This window comes from Hypanus sabinus, chromosome 14, assembly GCF_030144855.1.
Source record: "Hypanus sabinus isolate sHypSab1 chromosome 14, sHypSab1.hap1, whole genome shotgun sequence".
Classification (NCBI taxonomy): domain Eukaryota; kingdom Metazoa; phylum Chordata; class Chondrichthyes; order Myliobatiformes; family Dasyatidae; genus Hypanus; species Hypanus sabinus.
The window spans coordinates 69,352,151-69,371,098 of record NC_082719.1 but is presented as its reverse complement, the minus strand read 5'-3'; the positions used below and the strand labels follow the sequence as shown (position 1 = coordinate 69,371,098).

General features: G+C 37.8%; 1 protein-coding gene across 3 annotated transcripts in view; it reads right to left on the bottom strand.

Annotated features, from left to right (window-relative positions):
* The window catches only part of dhx29 (DEAH (Asp-Glu-Ala-His) box polypeptide 29), a 62,819-nt gene that overhangs the window by 17,533 nt on the left and 26,338 nt on the right, over positions 1-18,948 (bottom strand). For all 3 annotated transcript variants that reach the window (XM_059989412.1, XM_059989413.1, XM_059989414.1), the window contains 8 exons: positions 18,115-18,255; positions 13,213-13,357; positions 11,982-12,102; positions 8,907-8,991; positions 5,371-5,459; positions 4,982-5,110; positions 3,729-3,804; positions 972-1,196 (listed from right to left, as the gene is read on the bottom strand). In XM_059989412.1, the coding sequence (XP_059845395.1) occupies positions 972-1,196; positions 3,729-3,804; positions 4,982-5,110; positions 5,371-5,459; positions 8,907-8,991; positions 11,982-12,102; positions 13,213-13,357; positions 18,115-18,255 (1,011 nt within the window). The remainder of the gene's footprint in view (positions 1-971; positions 1,197-3,728; positions 3,805-4,981; positions 5,111-5,370; positions 5,460-8,906; positions 8,992-11,981; positions 12,103-13,212; positions 13,358-18,114; positions 18,256-18,948) is intronic.

Genomic DNA, 18,948 nt, shown 5'->3' with positions numbered 1-18,948 from the left:
ATACTTATTAATCATAGGGAAGATGTATAAGCAATTTTATGTTATTTGACATATCAGCCCAAGTCCGAATAGAGCTGTGAATGGAATGCTAGATGTTGCACCAACCAATTCAAACTTCTCAGATTCTGACTGCCTTTAATTTACTAGGCTTTTTTTAAAAAAATGCCAACCTCAGCACCGATCAGTCCTGATCAATAGTCATCAAGGATACTGGCGAGTACACCACAAAATTCTCATGACAGTTTCTTTTGCTTTTCTCATGATTGAAAGTAAACTAGCAATTTGGTAACTAATCAAATGCAATTCATTGTTCTTTATTGTTTTCTAACATGGGAGCTATTTTTTCCACATGATTTAATAAATATAACCATCACCTTGCTGGTTAGTGGTCTGTCAATCTTTAAGCTCTGCAATTGGGTTGTTAAGCCTTTGTTGCATCCAGAATATTCAGCAGATTATTGCTATCACATGAAGGGAATTAAGTTGCCTTAAAAGCAGCTTTTGTGATAGCAGAAACTCTGAACAGTTTTGGATTATTTACTCGCACTGCTGTAAATAGCTCATCCTTGTCTTATTTCAGCTATCATTGAATAAGTGTTCATGGGACTCTCTATGATCATATTTGTTAACCAATACTACAGCTTTACATGTTTACACGATGCTGATCCTGCCATGCTCTTCTGCATTCATCACGGAGCCCAGATTCAAATAGACTCATTTGGCAGAGTCTTAGGCATGGTGATGAGCATACATGAATTTAGATTGCATTACTGATAAATCAGCTTGATTGCTCAGAAACAATACTAAGAGAATGTGGCTTACACCAACTAAATGAACAATTAACCAAGTTAATGATTCCAGATTTAAAAGGTTCAGCAAATTTATTTTACCATAGGATATAATGAGCAGAGAATTTTTAATGCCAAACTACACAAATTGAAATCTTTAACTTGTATTTCAACTTTACTTACCACAGGTTCTAAACAGCCAAAAATTGCTCCAAAAATTAACATTTTCCCAATTTTCACATTTACTGGAAGGGCAGCAAGATGTTGCCCTAATGGAGTCAATTTAGGTTTGTTGATTTCACACGCTCCAATTTTCCTCAGCAAGTTCATAGCATTACTAATGACTTGGATTTGTGGTGGATCCAAAGCTCGGGCAAGAAAATCTTCTGGAGATCCATGATTGCATTTCTTAAAATTCAAAACAAATGAGAAAAATCATAGCACATAGGAAAAGTATGAATGGTTATCAACCAGTTAAACAAGAACAGTGTTAACTTTTACTGTCATGAAAACATCCCTATGCAACTGAAGCTATAAGTATTGATAAGAGCAGATGGAGCATGAGACGATTCTGTAAGAGACTGTCAAAGGAAGTTGTATAATTTTTTTTTTAAAACACATGTGCAAGAGTTTTACATTTCCAGTTCTTTGAGATCGTAAACCACACTAGGTCAACAAAAACCTTTTTAATAACAACTAACAAATATTTTACCAAAGTAAGTGGCTGAAATAAAAACCTCAATGTATTGTTCATAGTTTTCTTTCATTGTTCCAAGCCATTTGAGTTTCAATGAACTCAGTCTGGATTGTTAAAATTAAGAAATTTACAATAAATTATCTTAATAATAATCTGCCAAGGGAATAATGAATAATACAGCAGACAAATCTTCTTTTGATCCTTTACATCTTCTTGTCCCCCAACCAAAAGGCTGATGAGCCAGAGAGCCTGCTCCTGCTTCACTTAGCCTGATGACTCTCTTCAGGGTTATCACTCCAGATGTGCAAAAAATATCTTGGCAGAATGTAGACACTGGAAGAGAAAGCTGCCCACTGACACAGAGATGTTGTGAAGGACATGATGATTGCAAGGAGGATAGTCATAAGATACCAAATGATACTGATCAGTTGGTACAATAGATAGAACACCAGCAGATGGAACAATCCTGATAATTCTGAGGTGATACATTTTGTGAGGACTAATAAAAGGTAGAACATTCACAATGAATGTTGGGCTCTAAGAAGCACAGAGGAACAGAGGGACCTCAGTGGACAAATTCAAGGATCCGTAAACATAACAGCACAGGGAGACAAGGTGATGGAAAAGACCAAGGGATACTTGCTTTCAATAAATAACAAGAGCGTTATGAAACAACTTCAAATATCATGGGTTGGTGAACAGTTAGAGTACTGTGTACAGTTCTGGTCACCCTATACAAAAGGAACAATGTTAATGCACTGAAGAAGGTACAGAAGAGATCACCAGGATGCTGCCTGGGATTCAGTATTAGAGTTATGAGAAAATACTGGATAGACTAGCTGTTTTCAGTGAAATAAAGTGAGCTGACAAATTTTAACAGAAGTATATACAATTGTGACAGATTAGATATGTTACATAGTAGGAAACTTTTCCCAATAACATAGATGTCAATAGCTAGAGGGCATAGATTTAGGGCAAGGGGTAAGAGGTCTAAGAGGGAATCAGAGAAAGAATATTTTCCCTTGTAGGTGGTGGTCAGAATCTGGAAGGTACTGCCTTGAGTGGCTGGAGGAGTCAATACTCTCATAATGAAGTATCTAGACATGTATATGAATTATCAAAGTCTTGGATAATGGATGGTAAATTGAATGAGTATTAATAGGAACTCAATAATCAGCATGGAATAGGTGAGCTGATGGGCCTATTTCTTTTGTTGTATGACACGATCACTAGTAAGTATTCAGAAAGTCAGCATTCAATAAGCCAATCCCCCAGCTCATACTAAAGACAAGTACTGCAATTAAGATGGTAACCACCTGCATGTGGTTTGGATGTTCAAGCCCCAACAGAAAATCCTGGCGATGCTGGACAATGTTTCTCATCGTCTGCATGCCACCTTGGCTGAACAGAGGAGCACTTTCAGTACTAGACTAAGACAAATGCATTGCTCCAAAGAGCGCTATATTAGGTCATTCTTACCCTTGGCCATTAGTATAATGAGACAACCTGCAGCCAGGGAAGAGTTAAGACTTATTTTTATTCTTTCTTTCCTCTCTTTTAATATTTGTATATCTGTGCACTTGTAATGCCGCTGTGACACTGTAATTTCCTTTGAGATCAATAAAGTATCTATCTACTTTGATTAGCTTTAAAAACTGTGCCCTTGGGCTAGAATTCAGGCAGCACAGTTGCATGATTTCTACAGTTGCTGTCTCAATTCCAGTGATTCAGGTTCAGCCTCCAGTGCTGTCTTTGGAGATACTTGCATGTTTTCTTTATCAGTGACTGGGGTTTCTTTGGATTTTCCAGTTTCCCCTGAAACATATTAAATCGATTGCAAGAATGTAGTAAGCTCGCATGCTTTTTGTCTCATCGGGCCCAGTTGGTCACTCCTGTACTATAAGTTGCCTAGTGTGTACTGCAGCTAACATGATTCAGTAAAAATGTTTAACCCTACTACTCCATTGTCGTTCTTGCTCTGCACATACCCAACACCACTCACATTGCCATTAGTACTGACACATTTAACACTGTTGCTTCTTCTATTACTTTAAACCATATTAGTAATTAAATGAGAACACCATAATAAACACATCAGAATGTAGATTTGCACTAGAGAATAACATATTATATCAGCATGTAATAGATTTAAATATTTTTGGAAACACACAACGATGCCGTAACTATACATTAATGGGCAATCTTAGCGTTATTTAAGGTCTGAAATTCGAAGTAAATATTACCATGATATGAAGACAAAGCTCTTCCAAGGGTACTCGTAAGATTTCTGGGACAGAGTAATCTATGAAACTGTCATACCTAGATAAATAAAGCAAATTACATTATCTCTTTAAAATAAAGGCCCCATTTGAAAATAAACATTCATAATGAAAATATAATAGCAAAAATAATTTCAAATATTACAAGGTTTCAAAGCAAACCTTTCTACACAATTCAAAGTTTTTTTTAGAAGTGTAAATAAGCACTCGCAAATGAGACTAGCTTAGGTGGGGCATCTTGGTTGGCATGGACCAGATGGGCTGAAAGGCCTGTTCCTGTGTGCTATAATTCTAAATAAGTGTCCATTGCCTAAAAAGAATGAACAAATAAATTTTAAAAATTTTGCTAATTGACTAACACTAATTCTGTGCAACATAACACATTTATCAAACTTTTGAAAAGATATATGAACAAGCAAACCCAAAATATTGTTTAAAATGCAATAAACTTAATGGTTGACTTAGTCTTTGATCTACTAATTTAACAAAACTATAAACAAATTCTTACGCATGCAACTGCTTCATTCTCAGCTAATATTGTGAGCCTGCTGGTTCCTGAATGAGGAGTTCAACCCAATGGTCAACTTCCAAAATATGTGTACGAGGTGCTCTGGGAATACCTCATTGAAAACAACTCCCATAATGTAGCAGTCTCGCTCTACTAACTGGAATATTTTGAACATGAATAATGGCTATCAGTAATTGAATCTACAGGTCCTTCCAGGTTATAGCAGGACCTGTGGACTGTTGAACCTGGAAAACTTGATGCTTTGAAAATAATATGTGACATGATAAGCAAATAAAGTACGTATTTCTATGCACAAGGATTTAATATATATTAATAGAGTTAATGTATGTTAAGGTTGTATTGAAGTTTTGCTGAGCGAGTCACTAACAGACAAGCCTAAACTTCTAATATTGCATAACCCTCCAAGGGAGACTTCTTAAATACTCCAGTAAAAGGGAGATAGATTAGCTTATCACAGATTTAATATGGGCTTCTTGTCATCTTCTGGCTTCTGATCTATACCATTGGCCCTGTAGTGCTTTTCTTCCCCCAATAAATATACTGCTCCTGTTTGCCCACTTGCTCTGTATCATTATTATAGGAGACAAGGTATTTTGCTAAAGTATCACATTAAAAAGATAGGATAGAAAAACTCTCATTGAAGCAATCACAGACAATAATGTCACTTTCAGATTTTCTGAGTATTCACCTTGCTTTTGTGTACAAACGAAAACAGAATCCCTCTCGAACACGACCAGCTCGACCCTGCCTCTGAAGTGCATTGGCTTTGCTGATAAATGTCTCCACCAATGAGCTCATTTGGCTACTTTCCCGATACCTACAAATAACATAAGCTAAATGATCACGTAGTCTACAAATTTACAAGATGTTGAAAAAATCTGCATTAGCAAATATTTCATTCAGATGAATGTTACAGAACAGATTTAATGACAAAAACTGTAAGTTATATGTAGTAGTATAGATTTATAATAGTAACTGAAATATTTTAAGTATCATTCAGTTACAAAATCAGAAAGACAGCTGCAAAATATATAGCAATTAAAAGAATTCTGACTACATAATACATTCTAAACAAACCTGTTTTCTTTAGTCTTTCCAGCATCAATGACAAAGACAACATCGGGAATTGTGATTCCTGTTTCTGCAATATTTGTTGCCAAAACAATCTGAAAAATGACACAATTAAATAATTAGGTGCAAAGAATTCCAATCTTTCCTGCTTTAGGTTTTAATTCAAACCACCATACCTCTCCCATTATTTGTGATGAAAAAATCTTAACTGGCCACAATAGCATATTATTTATTCCATACAATTTTACAATGCAGAAAAAAGATGACCCATAATTCCATTCAATTCCGTTCCTGCTCTATCATTCATCCTGGTTATATGTTACAGGTGGAAGAACAATTACTTTTATTTCAACAAATTTCAAACTGATGAACAAAAATCAAAGCAAATAATATTTTGTAGACAATGATGAATGCATCAGCAAAAGAAACAGGGTTGCCTGTCATCCTTCTGGTTTCAATTGCCAATGAAGCCTTTAGAGTCACTGGATAATGATTGTGATTAATTAATTTTATTCTGTGAGGTGACCATTGTCACACACAGGACTGAATCAGCCTGCATAAGAAAATGTATCTGGAACACTTTTATGAGAAAGCCTCAACTCAAATTCTTAGGAAGAGGGCATTGCCGCTAGTGAATATGGTGAGAATTGTGAATATTAGTAATGGAGAAGAGCACTGAAAAAACTGAAGTACAACTTCTACATATGTGAGGACAGGTGATCTACCCAAGATAGAATGGAACAATGACTGACCATTATGGAGGATGTACTTCAGTTCTGACTCCTTGCATTGCCAAGGACATAGAATGAGGAAATTAACAGAATACATGATACATGCCAATTGATATTTTTTTCCCCATACAAGAACCAGATCAAGTACATTGAGAATGCAAGAGAAAAGAAAAGTAATAGGGAATATGAATGTAGAATAAAAGCCAATATAAAAATGGAAACCAAAGTTTTTCTCTGCAGCATGGAAAGAACACAGCAGTATGGGTCACATTAGAATTAAAGAAGATAATACTTGCTTCGAGATGCATGGTAAAGTATAAACAATCTGTATGAGCTTTTACTCAAAAAAGATGCTGAGAAAATATCATTTGTGTGGAGATGATAAGGATGATGAATGGACTGGAAAGGCTGATAATACCTCGAGGTGTGATATAACCTAGATAGGGGGGAGTGACAAAGAAATGTAAAGCAGAAGACCTGCTTCAAGAAAGGATGCAATAACATTCCTAGAAATTACAGGGTGGTCACCAGACAGGCTGATGGCATAGTGGCTTCAGGGCAAGAGGCTCCCTTGCACGCTCCCCATATGTGCCTGGGTTGAGTGTCGAGCTAGCAACTCGGGCTCGTTAAAAAAAAACCTGGAGAGAGATGGGCTCCGCCAGGTTTCAGATGCTCAAGACACGGTGTATGATGAGCAATCACCAAAAGATTGATGCAAAAAGCTTGTCATGACAGTGCCCCGACAACTCCATCAGGATTTAAGGATGTGTGCGTGCGTGCACACACACACAAAATTGAATAAGAACTGTAGATAAAGTTTTAGAAACAATAATCAAAGGAAAAATTAACATGCATTTGAAGAGGTTTGAACTAGTTAAGGTGAGGCAGCACAAATTTGTAAAAGCAGAATGAGTTAAATTGAATTAAAAAAATTATTTAGGCATATAGCATTGTAACACGACCTTCCAGCCCAATAAGCTTCTGCCACTCAATTACCCCCATGTGACCAATTAACCTACTACCCTGTATGTCTTTGGAATATGGGAGGAAACCGGGGGAAACACACACAGTTGCAAGGAAATAATAATTCCTTACGGTCAGAGGAGGAATTGAACACAGGTTACTGGAGCTGTAATAGTGTTATACAAACCATTATGCTACCATGCCACCCTGAACTTTAAGATTGGTAAAACTAAATGAGACAGGTCTCGAACCTGCAATCCTCTGATAACTCTGCATCACACATCGAAGTTCGATGCCCTATTCATCAGACCTCACAGTTTCATTCTTGAATGAATTTATTTTGATGATAAACAAAAAAAGTGGATGTTGTCTGTGGTGTTAGGCCAATAGAATTAGCCCAACTGTTGCTGGATTAAAATAATTAAAAGTAGATATAGGTAAGTCTGCAGAATTTAGGAAGATAACCACCCATGCCATTTTTTCCAGTCTTATTCTTCATATATTCACAGAAACTTTTATGATCAGATTTTACACAAGCATACTCCATCCTCCCCTCTTAGATATTTTCTTCTGCTCTGTGTAATCCAAACTGTTTCTAAACTTCTGGCTTAATGCTTTTCCTGACAATTTTATGTGTCTTATCTTTGAATATAATTCTACCCCAAATTTCTTTTGTAAGCCATAGCCAAGTCTTTTTGCTATTCAAAAAGTCAGGGAATGAATAAAAAACACAAAATGCTGGCAGAACTCAGCAGGTCAGACAGCATTTTGTGTTTTTCATTTATTTCCAGCATCTGCAGATTCACTCGTGTTGTCAGGGAATGAATAATTGTTTTAATTCAGGTAACATATTCATAGACACGATGTTAAGTTGGAGAATATGTAGAGCAAAGGAAGATGGGGGTAGATTTCATAGATGTGAATGAGGTTTAGGTAGTGTAGACAAAGAAAACTCTTAAATCCTAAAAGCTGATGGTATGGAATTAAGGGGCACAGATTTAAGATTCTGCACAAGAGAACTTACTTATGCAGAGATTAGCAATGAAATGGAACTCACTACCTGCAAGTGGTGGAAGCAGAGATAATCAGTGATCTTAAAACAACATTACAAAAATGCCAGTGTGAAATACATTTGCAAGGCAATAGGGATAAAACAAGGGAATAGAGTTGAGTGCATCACACACAAAATGCTGGTGGAATGCAGCAGTCTAGGCAGCGTCTATAGGAAGCTGACATTTTGGGTCGAGACTCTTCGCCAGGACTAATGGAAAAAATCCGTTAGTCCTGACAAAGGGTCTCGAACTGAAACTTTGACTATACTTCTTCCTACAGATGTTGCCTGGCCTGCTGCATTCCAACAGCATTTTGTGCGTGTTTCTTAAATTTCCAGCATCTGCAGATTTTGTGTTTGCGTTTTTAAATTACAGTTGATTGGGTCATTTCACAGAACGCTGTTGTGGAACTGATATCGGGAATGGCCTCCTGTGGCATTGTGGTAAGCATTTTTATTAAATCAGCCTACACAAATGGAATATTGACGAGAATCCTCAACACCTGTGGTTATTGCAAATTCTCTATGATTTTTTCTATATCTAACTCCCAAGGCATGAGAAAATATATAGTACATTAGGTTAATGTTTAATAGTAAGTGTTGAATTTTGCCTTTGCTTAAGTTGCAGTTGATTTTTTTTTTTACAAAGAATCATCACATTCATAAGAAGTGAATGTAGCTACTGATAACCTTCAAAGTATCTACGCACAGGTACATGTTATTACAATCTCTATTTCCACACGTATTTTAAAAGATGAACAGAAACCAGTCTGATTGAGTGACTATATTCCAATTACCTTCCGAACTCCAGGTGGTGGGATTGTGAAGGCTGCAGCTTGATCTTGTGATGAAAGGATAGAGTGCAAAGCAATCACTTTGTACCTACAGATTTAGCAACATAAAACTTAAATTACTTGTTGGTATCATCTAAGAGTTTAAAAGAAAGAGATAAGTAAAAATAGCATTATTTATTCAAGGGAAGGGAATGAATAATGAAAGATAATGATAATGGCACAGTAACCCATCAAGTTCACCCTAAAAACCAACATCTGCTCATTTTGTCTAAAGACCACCCATTCTTCCAAATTCCACACAGCCTTGCCACACTAGAAATTATATACTACTCACACTCATTACTTGTATTCTGCCAAACTAAAATCACACAGCAATGCGAAATGCTTGGAGATACACGAGACTACAGATGCTGAAATCTGAAGCAAAAAAACAAATAGTTGCACAGCAGGTGAGCAACATCCCTGTGGAGGGGAGGGTTGCTGATAGGTTCTTGTGAATCATTTCTCCCAGCCCACTCCACAAATGCTGCTCACCCACCGAGTTCCTCCTGCAGTTTGGCTTAAAATGTATGAAACTTTGCAATAACTTGCAAAAAAGGAATCTAGAAAATAACTGCAGGGTGTTGCATATCAACCGGGAAATTGAAAAACTAATTGTCAACAGAAATCACAAGCTTGAAGGACAACATGCAAAAAAGCATCCTTGGTTGTAAATCCAAAGCAAATACAGAAAGTGCTGGAAGGACTCTGAGTTATTTGACCTGCTGGGTGCTTCCAGCATTTTCTATTTGTTTCTTTCTTCCCCATCACCCATTGTTATTTTCTTCAAGTTAATGAAGCCAACTTTATTAACCTAGTGAAACCCAGAAGGTAATCTTAGAACCTAGAAACTGTATAATTAGCTAGTTGATGTGATCAAGTACTTTCATAAAAATACACAGATGTAGAGCAAGGTTGGAAGTAGATAGTTAATGTTGTGTTAAGGTTTGGTAAAATAATCAGAACAAAAATTAGAACATTGTGTTCAATTTCAGTCATGACAAAAAGAAAATGAAATTATATGCTCATGTTTTTTCCAATGTACTTAACAAATAATGCAAAAAGAACTCCAGCATAGTACTGAGGAAGTACAGCAACATCACTTGATCAAATTTCCCTTTAAAATGAACAAAACTTTTTTCTATAGCACTGGTTAAATAATAGAATGGAATTTCTCTCAAGAACCTGCAAAATACTGTAATTTATTTCGCAATATTTTGAAAATCTAAGGTGTGACTCATATATGTGTGTATATTGGTAAATCTTCCCAAACCGTATGTCATTTCAACTAACATGTTGTCTGGAATGCCGGATTCTTAGCCACCCATTAGATGGAGAACTTCTTGAGGTAGGGTTCAATCCTCAGGCCTCTCCCACCATTACTGTGCCTGAATTTATTTTGGCTCTACTGAAATCAGGATTTTAAGTAAGAACTTCTACTGATGCTGCTACATTATTTGAGTGGCACCAAAACAAGAGAGTGAGTAATCTAGAGCAAATTAGTAGCTGAGGGGAATAGGAGAGTGACTCAGTGAGCTCTGGCATCCCTTTCCTACCACACCCACTTCTCTCTCACTCCAACTTCTCTTCTCTTAATTGTGGTCTGGACTGCCCATCTGAAACAACAGAGCAGTGCAGCTAGTAGAGCCACTGCCTCATGGTGCTAGAGATGTGTTCAGTCTTGTCCTTGGATGCTGCCTAGGTGGTGTTTGAACATCCCCTAGTTTGCTTTCACATTTTAAAGACTTGGTAGATTGGTAGGCTATTTGATCACTATAAATTGATTATATTGTAGGCGACTGGCAATATCTAGGGTGAGCTGGTAAGACTGTGAGGGGAATTTAAAAAAAACATGATTAATGTAAGTAGGCAGTTGATAGTCAGTGTGGTCTCTGTGATGTGATAGCCTTGCTTCCATGCTGTATGTCTGATTCCTTTCTGTTCTCCCCTAGCAGTTTTTCAGCACACAATGCCCCTAGAGAATCTACACTCAAGGCCTGCGGTACTTATCTATTTTACTTGATGAAAAAGCACACAAGCTTTCAAGTTTCAAGCTTTTCAAATCTGAATACAAAAATTTAATCTGAACTGTGTACAATCCACAAAGTGGGCAGCTTTCAGTCACATGGGCAAAAAAAAAGTATCGGCAAAGATGCTGTCAATTTTCCCTAAAATTAAAGCGCCTGAGAGAAAACTGCTGTAACCATTTGGAAGTGATATACTGGGAGCTAACTGCAATTTTTTCTTAATCAACATATTACAAACATTACAAAAGCAGGACCCTAGAATCACTCAGCAAATTAAACAGTATTAACATGGAGAAAAACAAACTATATGTTTTTGGTTAAGGACCTTTCATTACAAATAGAAAACGTACAGTACCAGAGCATTTTACATTATAGAGAGGGGAAATGAAAAGAAAGCAGGAACTGTTAGTGATAGGGTGCAGGATATGTCAAGTAATACTTTAACTACTCCATTAATAATGGCTGGTCATCTAACACATCCAATAAAAGCATGTATTTCGATGGTCTGCCAGTGCTAAAGATAATTTTATTTTAAATAGCAATTGTTATGTCAAACAACCAGATGAGACACAAATAGAACTCAAGTGGCAGTGGAATGGCAAACGCTTATATCCCTAACATATATATGCACAGACCAATGTGTTGTATATTGTGCTTGGTAACTATTATTATGGATATAAAGTCAGAAAACTATTTGCAAGGTGGGAATTCCATGAAGAGTCAGATTTTTTCGTCCTGTCTGAAGAAGGGCCTTGGCCCGAAACGTCGACAGTTTACTCTTTCCAAAGATTTTGCCTGATCTGCTGAGTTCCTCCAGTATTTTGTGTGTGTTGCTTTGGATTTCAAACATCTGCAGATTTTCTTGTGTCATGGAAATAACCCCAGTTGCATATTTGAATAACAAAGAAGCAGAAGTCATCTTTATGCAGTTCTGGCTAATAAAAATTTCTGTGACCAAAAAAATGGGTATTTCCCCCAGACATTGAATACAAACAATGGAAATAAACTTTACCTTTTCCTATCTTGAAACATTTTGTCTGTAGTTAAAAGATCAAAAAGATGTTGAATGTGAGCCAGACCTGGTAAGAATATTAATACCGCACCATCAATTGCTCTGTATTGGCTACTTCTTTCTGCAAAGGGAATATCAATCAGTTATCTTCAGTCTTGCACAGCAATTTCCCCCTGCTTTTCTTACTTTCATTTTCAACATTCATCCCACTTTTTTCATGGTGTGTCATGATACATCTTATACACAAAGCTTTAACCTATATAACCCAGCTCTTTCAACACATCCCCACTGTCTCAATCTACTTGCCCAGAATCTTTCCTTTTGATAAATGCTAACTTCTTCCACATCAACATACAGAAGATCAAAAACACTTCACCTTCACAATATCCTTAATACCTAGCTAAGGATTTCTTCCCCTGCTTCAAAAGGAAACATCACCATTTTGATTTGAAAAACTTCAGATAACAACTTTGATCTTTTGAATAAAGCTGTGTGGTTATGGGATCCATCTCCCCACAAGACTACTCCAGATGCTTTCTTTCCTAGCTTTTGATGAGTTGTGCAAAATTATGCAAGGTGTTCCACAGATGGATAATTCAGCAGTTTTCTGTACGTTTTGATGCTTTGATTTCTTGCTATAACCAAATATTTTATTGAGACACTTTAAACAAAGCTCCATCATACTCCAGCTAAGTTTTGTCACATGCAACCATGCTCTATGGTACATTCCACATGCTATTACACACAACAGTGGCAAGCAATTTACACCCACTTACTAGCAGATAGTCTGCAAAATAAATATAGAATAATTATCAAGTTTATGATGTAAGGTAAGCCAATACAAATGCTTACAAATTTTCTTGCCACTGCAACAATGGAATCATGAACTATTTGATCAACTCTATCTGCACTTAGCAGTAACTTATAAATCAGATTTTTGCAGTAGTTTGAGAATCTTATTGGAGTATCAAATATTAAAATGAATTAGAATGTGTCAGATGTAACCATAACATAAAATGGAAACATTTAAACCTGCACTTGTTTTTACGAACAGAACTAACACTGTTTCACTTTCAGTAAATAAATGTTTTCAGAAATAAAACAAAATGCCGTGCTTGTTCGAGACAAATTGCACAAGAATTGCTTGACCAGTAACATCAAGAATAGAACACATCCAGGTTCAGCAGGAGTAGTTGTTATTGTAGAGGACACAAAATACTTTTTCACCTACCCAAGTAACTAATCAGCTCCAGGATGAGATCCACATTTATTTTAGTCGGATGCATGCACTGAACAGCATGACGGGTACGAACACTGTACTGTTCAAGCTCAGGTGTCAAATTTTGGCTGGGTATGAGCCCTTTAACAAAATATTCCTGAAAAGGATATTAACAAGGACTAAATAAAAATGCACTGACATTTGAAGGGGAAAGAGAAAACATTTCAGTATTTACAGCTACCAAAATTGAAAACTTCACATTTACTTTAAATAAACACATACATAAACATTTTTATTCTTGCATCAAAACATCAGATAGCCATCTTAATCAAATAAACTAGTTCAATTGTCCACCTTCTCGATATGATTTCCATTTGATGCTCAAGCAATCAATGAAATTGCTGGATCTGACTTAACTTTGTAGGCTTGTTTTCAACAATGCACATCATTGCAACTTTCCTCATTCATTCAGTTTCAAAAACTCTGCCCAAACAGACACTGGAGCCAAAATAAAGAATTCTAAACTTTCCAGTAACCAGTAAAAACTCAAGCTGACAGGTTAGTAGTATCCTGCATTCTGTGCATCATCTTGACAAATATAGTTAACTTGCCCAAACTATTCATCATCTACTACTGTGCATCCAGTAAATGTTAAATCAATCAGAAATACGACCTGCTTAATTACCCCTCAAAAACAGGAAGATCGTACCTTATTATTTGTTTGCAAAGAAACTGATTTACACAGGTCAGTATCATCTTTCAAAATTATTCATGTTAGAAAAGTGATTGCCAACAAGAACAAAAATATTACTGATAATTTCCTGATTCTGTGGGGAGATTCACAAGATAAATGGCAAGGTACTATTTTTTCCAGTTAAAATCCAGAACAAGATGGTCACATGGCTGAACAAAGCTCTGTTTAGCATTCACTTTTAGATTTCTATCAGCATTCAGCAAAATGAATATATAACTGACATGGAAACAATTTTCTATATGTAAACATCTTCAAGAAAGGAAACATGGTGAACTGCGATAACTGGAGAGTGGCTACCTTGCCATCTACCACTGTAAAAGTAATTGTCAGGGTCCACTTCAACCAAACCTATTCGAGGACTTATTCAACTTTATTCAAGTCCTCAACTCCAACAATTAAGGACGACTGTGGAGCATTTTCTTTAAATTTCACTACCAACAGAAATGACCTCCTTATATTTGCTCCTTGACGACATTTAATCATGATGCTCATGTATTTAATATTTCAGTAATATTTGAGTGAAATTTGATTTAGCATTCTGTTTGGTTAAATAATTCATTATGGGCTTTATGTAAAATACGTAAATGGCCGATATCATCATGCCACAATGTAATAAGCGCATCTCACTAAAAGTAAAACAAAGAAAGTACACAGGTTATTCCTGACACTACAAGAGTAAATTTTAGCAAAGACTACTGTCAAACAAAGCTATACCCAACACTCTTCTCGATCAATCTCACTACAACATTGCTCTTCACATCAAACAAACCTTCTCTGAGAATGGTTCTACCCTAGATTTAGCCTACCAGCAACTACAATCCATAACCAAGATTTGCAGACCCTTGGTAGTCAGACTGCAGAAAGCAAACAATCAGCCCTGATGAAGGGTCTTGGCCCAAATTATAACTGTTCATTTGCCTCTATAAATGCTGCCTGACCAGCTGAGTTCCTCCAGCATTGTCTGTGTCAGTGTGTCTGGTAAGCAAATGATGCTTGTGTTGTAAACACAGAGGCAGAATCCCAAAACATGATAGACTCATTCTTTGATAGGAAGGGTATTACACTCAACATCTGCAAAACCAAGATCCTCTACCAATCTTAAAAAAGAGAAAATCTGCAGATGCTGGAAATCCAAGCAACACACACAAAATGCTGGAGGAACTCAGAGGCCAGGCAACATCTATGGAAAAAAACTAAGTCTATGTTTTGGGCTGAGGCACTTCAGCGGAACTGGAGAAAAAAAAAGATGAGGAATAGATTTTAAAGGTGGGGGATGGGAGAGAGAAACACAAGGTGATAAGTGAAATTAGGAGGGGGAGGAGTAAAGCAAAGAGCTGGGAAGTTGTCCAATGTAAGAGTTACAGGGTTTGAAAAGGGACAGTCCGATAGGAGAGAACAGAGGCCATGGAAGGGGGGAGGGGGTAAAAGGAGCACCAGAGGGAGGCAATAGGCAAAGAGATAAGGTGAGAGAGGGAAAAGGGGATGGAGAATGGTGAAGGGTGGGGGGACCATTTCTGGAAGTTCGAGAAATCAATGTTCATGCCATTAGGTTGGAGGCTACCCAGACAGAATAAAGGGTTGCGTTCCTCCAATGTGAGTGTGGCCTCATTGTGACAGTAGAGGAGGCCAGGGATTGACATACTGGAATGAAATGGGAAGTGGAATTAAAATGGGTGGCCACTGAGAGATCCCGCTTCTTCCAGTGGACAGAGTGTAGGTGCTCAGCAAAACCATTTCCCAAATTATGTCGGGTCTCACCGATATACAGGAGGCTATGCTGGGAGCTACAGACACAGTATATGACCCCAACAGACTCACAGGTGAAGTGCTGCCTCACCTGGAAAGAATGTTTTGGCCCTGAATGGCAGTGAGGGAGGTGATGTTGGGCAGATGTAGCACTTGTTCCACTTACAAGGGTAAGTGCCAGGAGAGAGACCGGTGGGGAGGGACAAATGGGCAAGGGTGTCATGTAGAAAGTGACCCCTGCGGAAATCAGAAAGTGGGTAGGGGTGGAGGAGAGGGAAAGCTAGATATTGATAATAAAATTCACATTCTTTTAATATGCCAGCACGACCTTTGCCAATTGAGAAAGACTACTTGAAGACCTGGCACAACACTCATTTTTGAAACTTGGACCACCAGTGCTGTTATCACAAATCCACAAGCACCACAAACCAATAGAAGTCTCCTCTTCCTCACCATAATCCTCTGTACTGAGACACTACTTATTCTTAATGCTTCAGTTGGATGGGTCAGTTTGTTCATATGCCTGGCTACCAAAACAGACACACTATTCCAAACTTAATAGTGGAAGGAGATGGCTGGGTGGTTGGGTGGGGGGGGGGGGGGGGTGGTGTGGCCGAAAAAATGATTTAGAGCTTCTTTGAAAAAGTGCCACATTTGCACTGATACCTGTGAACCTTGGTGTATTCTAGATTTTAATGTGATCCTTGTTGTCAAGCAGAAAGGGAATATTCTTTCAGGGGCTAGCAGCAGTCAGTTTTCTGGCACTGTAACTAGATCTGAGAATCAGAGGAAAAGGATGTACTCAGACAGGGCAATAGTGATAGGAGCCTCAGTAGTGACAGAGGCAGACAAGAGACTATCGTTATGCATGTACCACAGCTCTGAGGGGCCGAAGGGTGCGGGGTAGCCCCCCCTTTGTGAGAATCGCAAGATCACTATTGATTTGGGTCAGGAAACCCAGGAAATGAGAGAGAGACGTGCGGAATGTCTTGCTCCCCCGACGATATAAAGCTACGGGACACGGCCATTGTCTCTTGATGACGAACTTGTGTATTGCAATACTGTGCTACGTGGAAGCCCTCAGGCAAAGTGGGCTGGTTGAGGGAGGGATTGCATCACCCCCAACCCGATTGACATCTGAGATCCTGTGGGTCAGGATAAAAGAGGGTCTGTGGGAACAGCCCCTCAGACGCACCAGAAGAAACGCTAGCGATCCCGTAATAGCGAATTGCCGGTGGGGAGGCCACGTGCGTTCGGTTCCATTTGCCCCGGAAACCGGTACCCTTACCACGGAGAAACGGCTTTTAGCTAACAACAGGGAAACCAACTCCCAAAAGACTCGAAGGATTGGCATCATCAAAGAACTGGGCAAGTTTAACCCGTCTCTCTCTCAAAAACAAAACGCTGCAGCTTGAACAAATTAAGTGACTTTTATATTTCCATCGGACAATACATTATCCCCTAGACAACGATAGAGCTTTCTTATTGATTATTATTATACCCGCACTTTTAGATTTAGTATTGACGACGTATATTATCTGTATGTTTGCATTGATATTATTTTTGTGCATTTTTATCAATAAATACTGTTAAAAATAGTACCATCAGACTTCAACGGACCTCTCTATCTTTGCTGGTAAGTGACCCAGTTACGGGGTTCGTAACACTATATGGCTCAGAAGAGTTTCCAGGACCATGTATTTATCACTTGGGTGCCAGGGTTAGGGAGGTCTCCAAGTAGTGCAGCAAATTCTTCAGGACAGCAAATAACCAGAGATCATTGCACACATTGGTACAAACAACGCAAGCAGAACAAGGCATGAAGTCCTATAGAATGAGTATAGGGAGATAGGTAAAAAATTAAAACGCAGGGCTGGGAGAAGCTGATTACCCCAGTGCCACATGCTAGTAAACCAGGGAATAGGAAGATAGGTCAGGCTGAAGAGCTGGTGCAGGGGGCAGCGATTCAGGTTCTTGGATCATTGGGATCTCTTTTGGGGTAGAGGTGACCTGTATGAGAGGGACAATTGCATTTGAACTAGAGGGGACCAATATCCTAGCAGGGAAATTTGCTTTTGCCATCTAGGACTATATTGCTAGGTTGTGGGATTTGACTGCTTCATTCTTCCTAGCCTCTTCCATGCTGCATTATTCTAAGACTCCGTAAAAGGCAGAAGAAATTCACCAGGTCAAAAACGACACACTTGTCTGTCCAATTAGCCTCTTCCTGTCTCATCTGAGGAAGTAGTAAAGAGTTTCAATGTTCATCGCATTAACGTGTCAGAACATGGACGCACAGTGCTGCCTAAGAAGAAGATAATTCTATATCATTAACTATTTCAAGTTTTAGAACACAGCTTCAGGTGATAATGAACACCATATACTCCAACAATTATAAGTAATTTAAGAATAACCTGATGCTGATATGTTCTTCCTCCTTTGTCAGTAACAGTCAAATTAATTTCTTCCTCCTCCTCAGAAAATGGCTGATAATATTCAGAATCTTTTTCCAAAACATAGCCAGTCACTTCTATCACATCTTCCAAATGTAAAACCTGTATACAATTGAAAATTTAAAGTTCATTTAAATTTAAAGAGCAGTAAATTTTCTTAAGCAGTCAACTGTTCTCAATATTTATTGCTTATTTATTTAATTTTTTCTTTCTTTAGTATTTGCAGTTTGTTGTCTTTTGTGCATTGGGTATTTATCATCCTGTTGGCTGCAGTCTTTTATGGATTCTATATTTCTTGGATTTACTAAGTATGCTCGCAAGAAAATGAAACCTGGGGTTATACATGGTGACATATATATACACTTTGATAATAAATTTACTATGAAACTCAAAATTAAATTTAAAACATAATTTAAAATATAACAGACTGTTTATCAAGATACAGGCAGTCCCCGGGTTATGTACGAGTTCTGTTCCTGAGTCCATCTTTAAGTTGGATTTGTATGTAAGTCGGAACAAGTACATCCGGTATCATTTAGCGTCAGTTAGTCAAACGTTTGTCTTAGTATATAGTATACCTTTCTATGCATATAAAGCACTTAAGAAACGTATGTATTCCAATAATTAAACCACTGCGTTGCTTAGTAATAATTGTAGCTTTCATCGGGGCAGGGCCTTTCTCACTTTATCCTTTAAAATTGTTCCGATCGTTGACTGACTGTAGCCTAATGCTTTTCCAATGACCGATGGTGTTTCACCTCTTTCCAAACGCTTTATTATTTCCACTTTATTTTC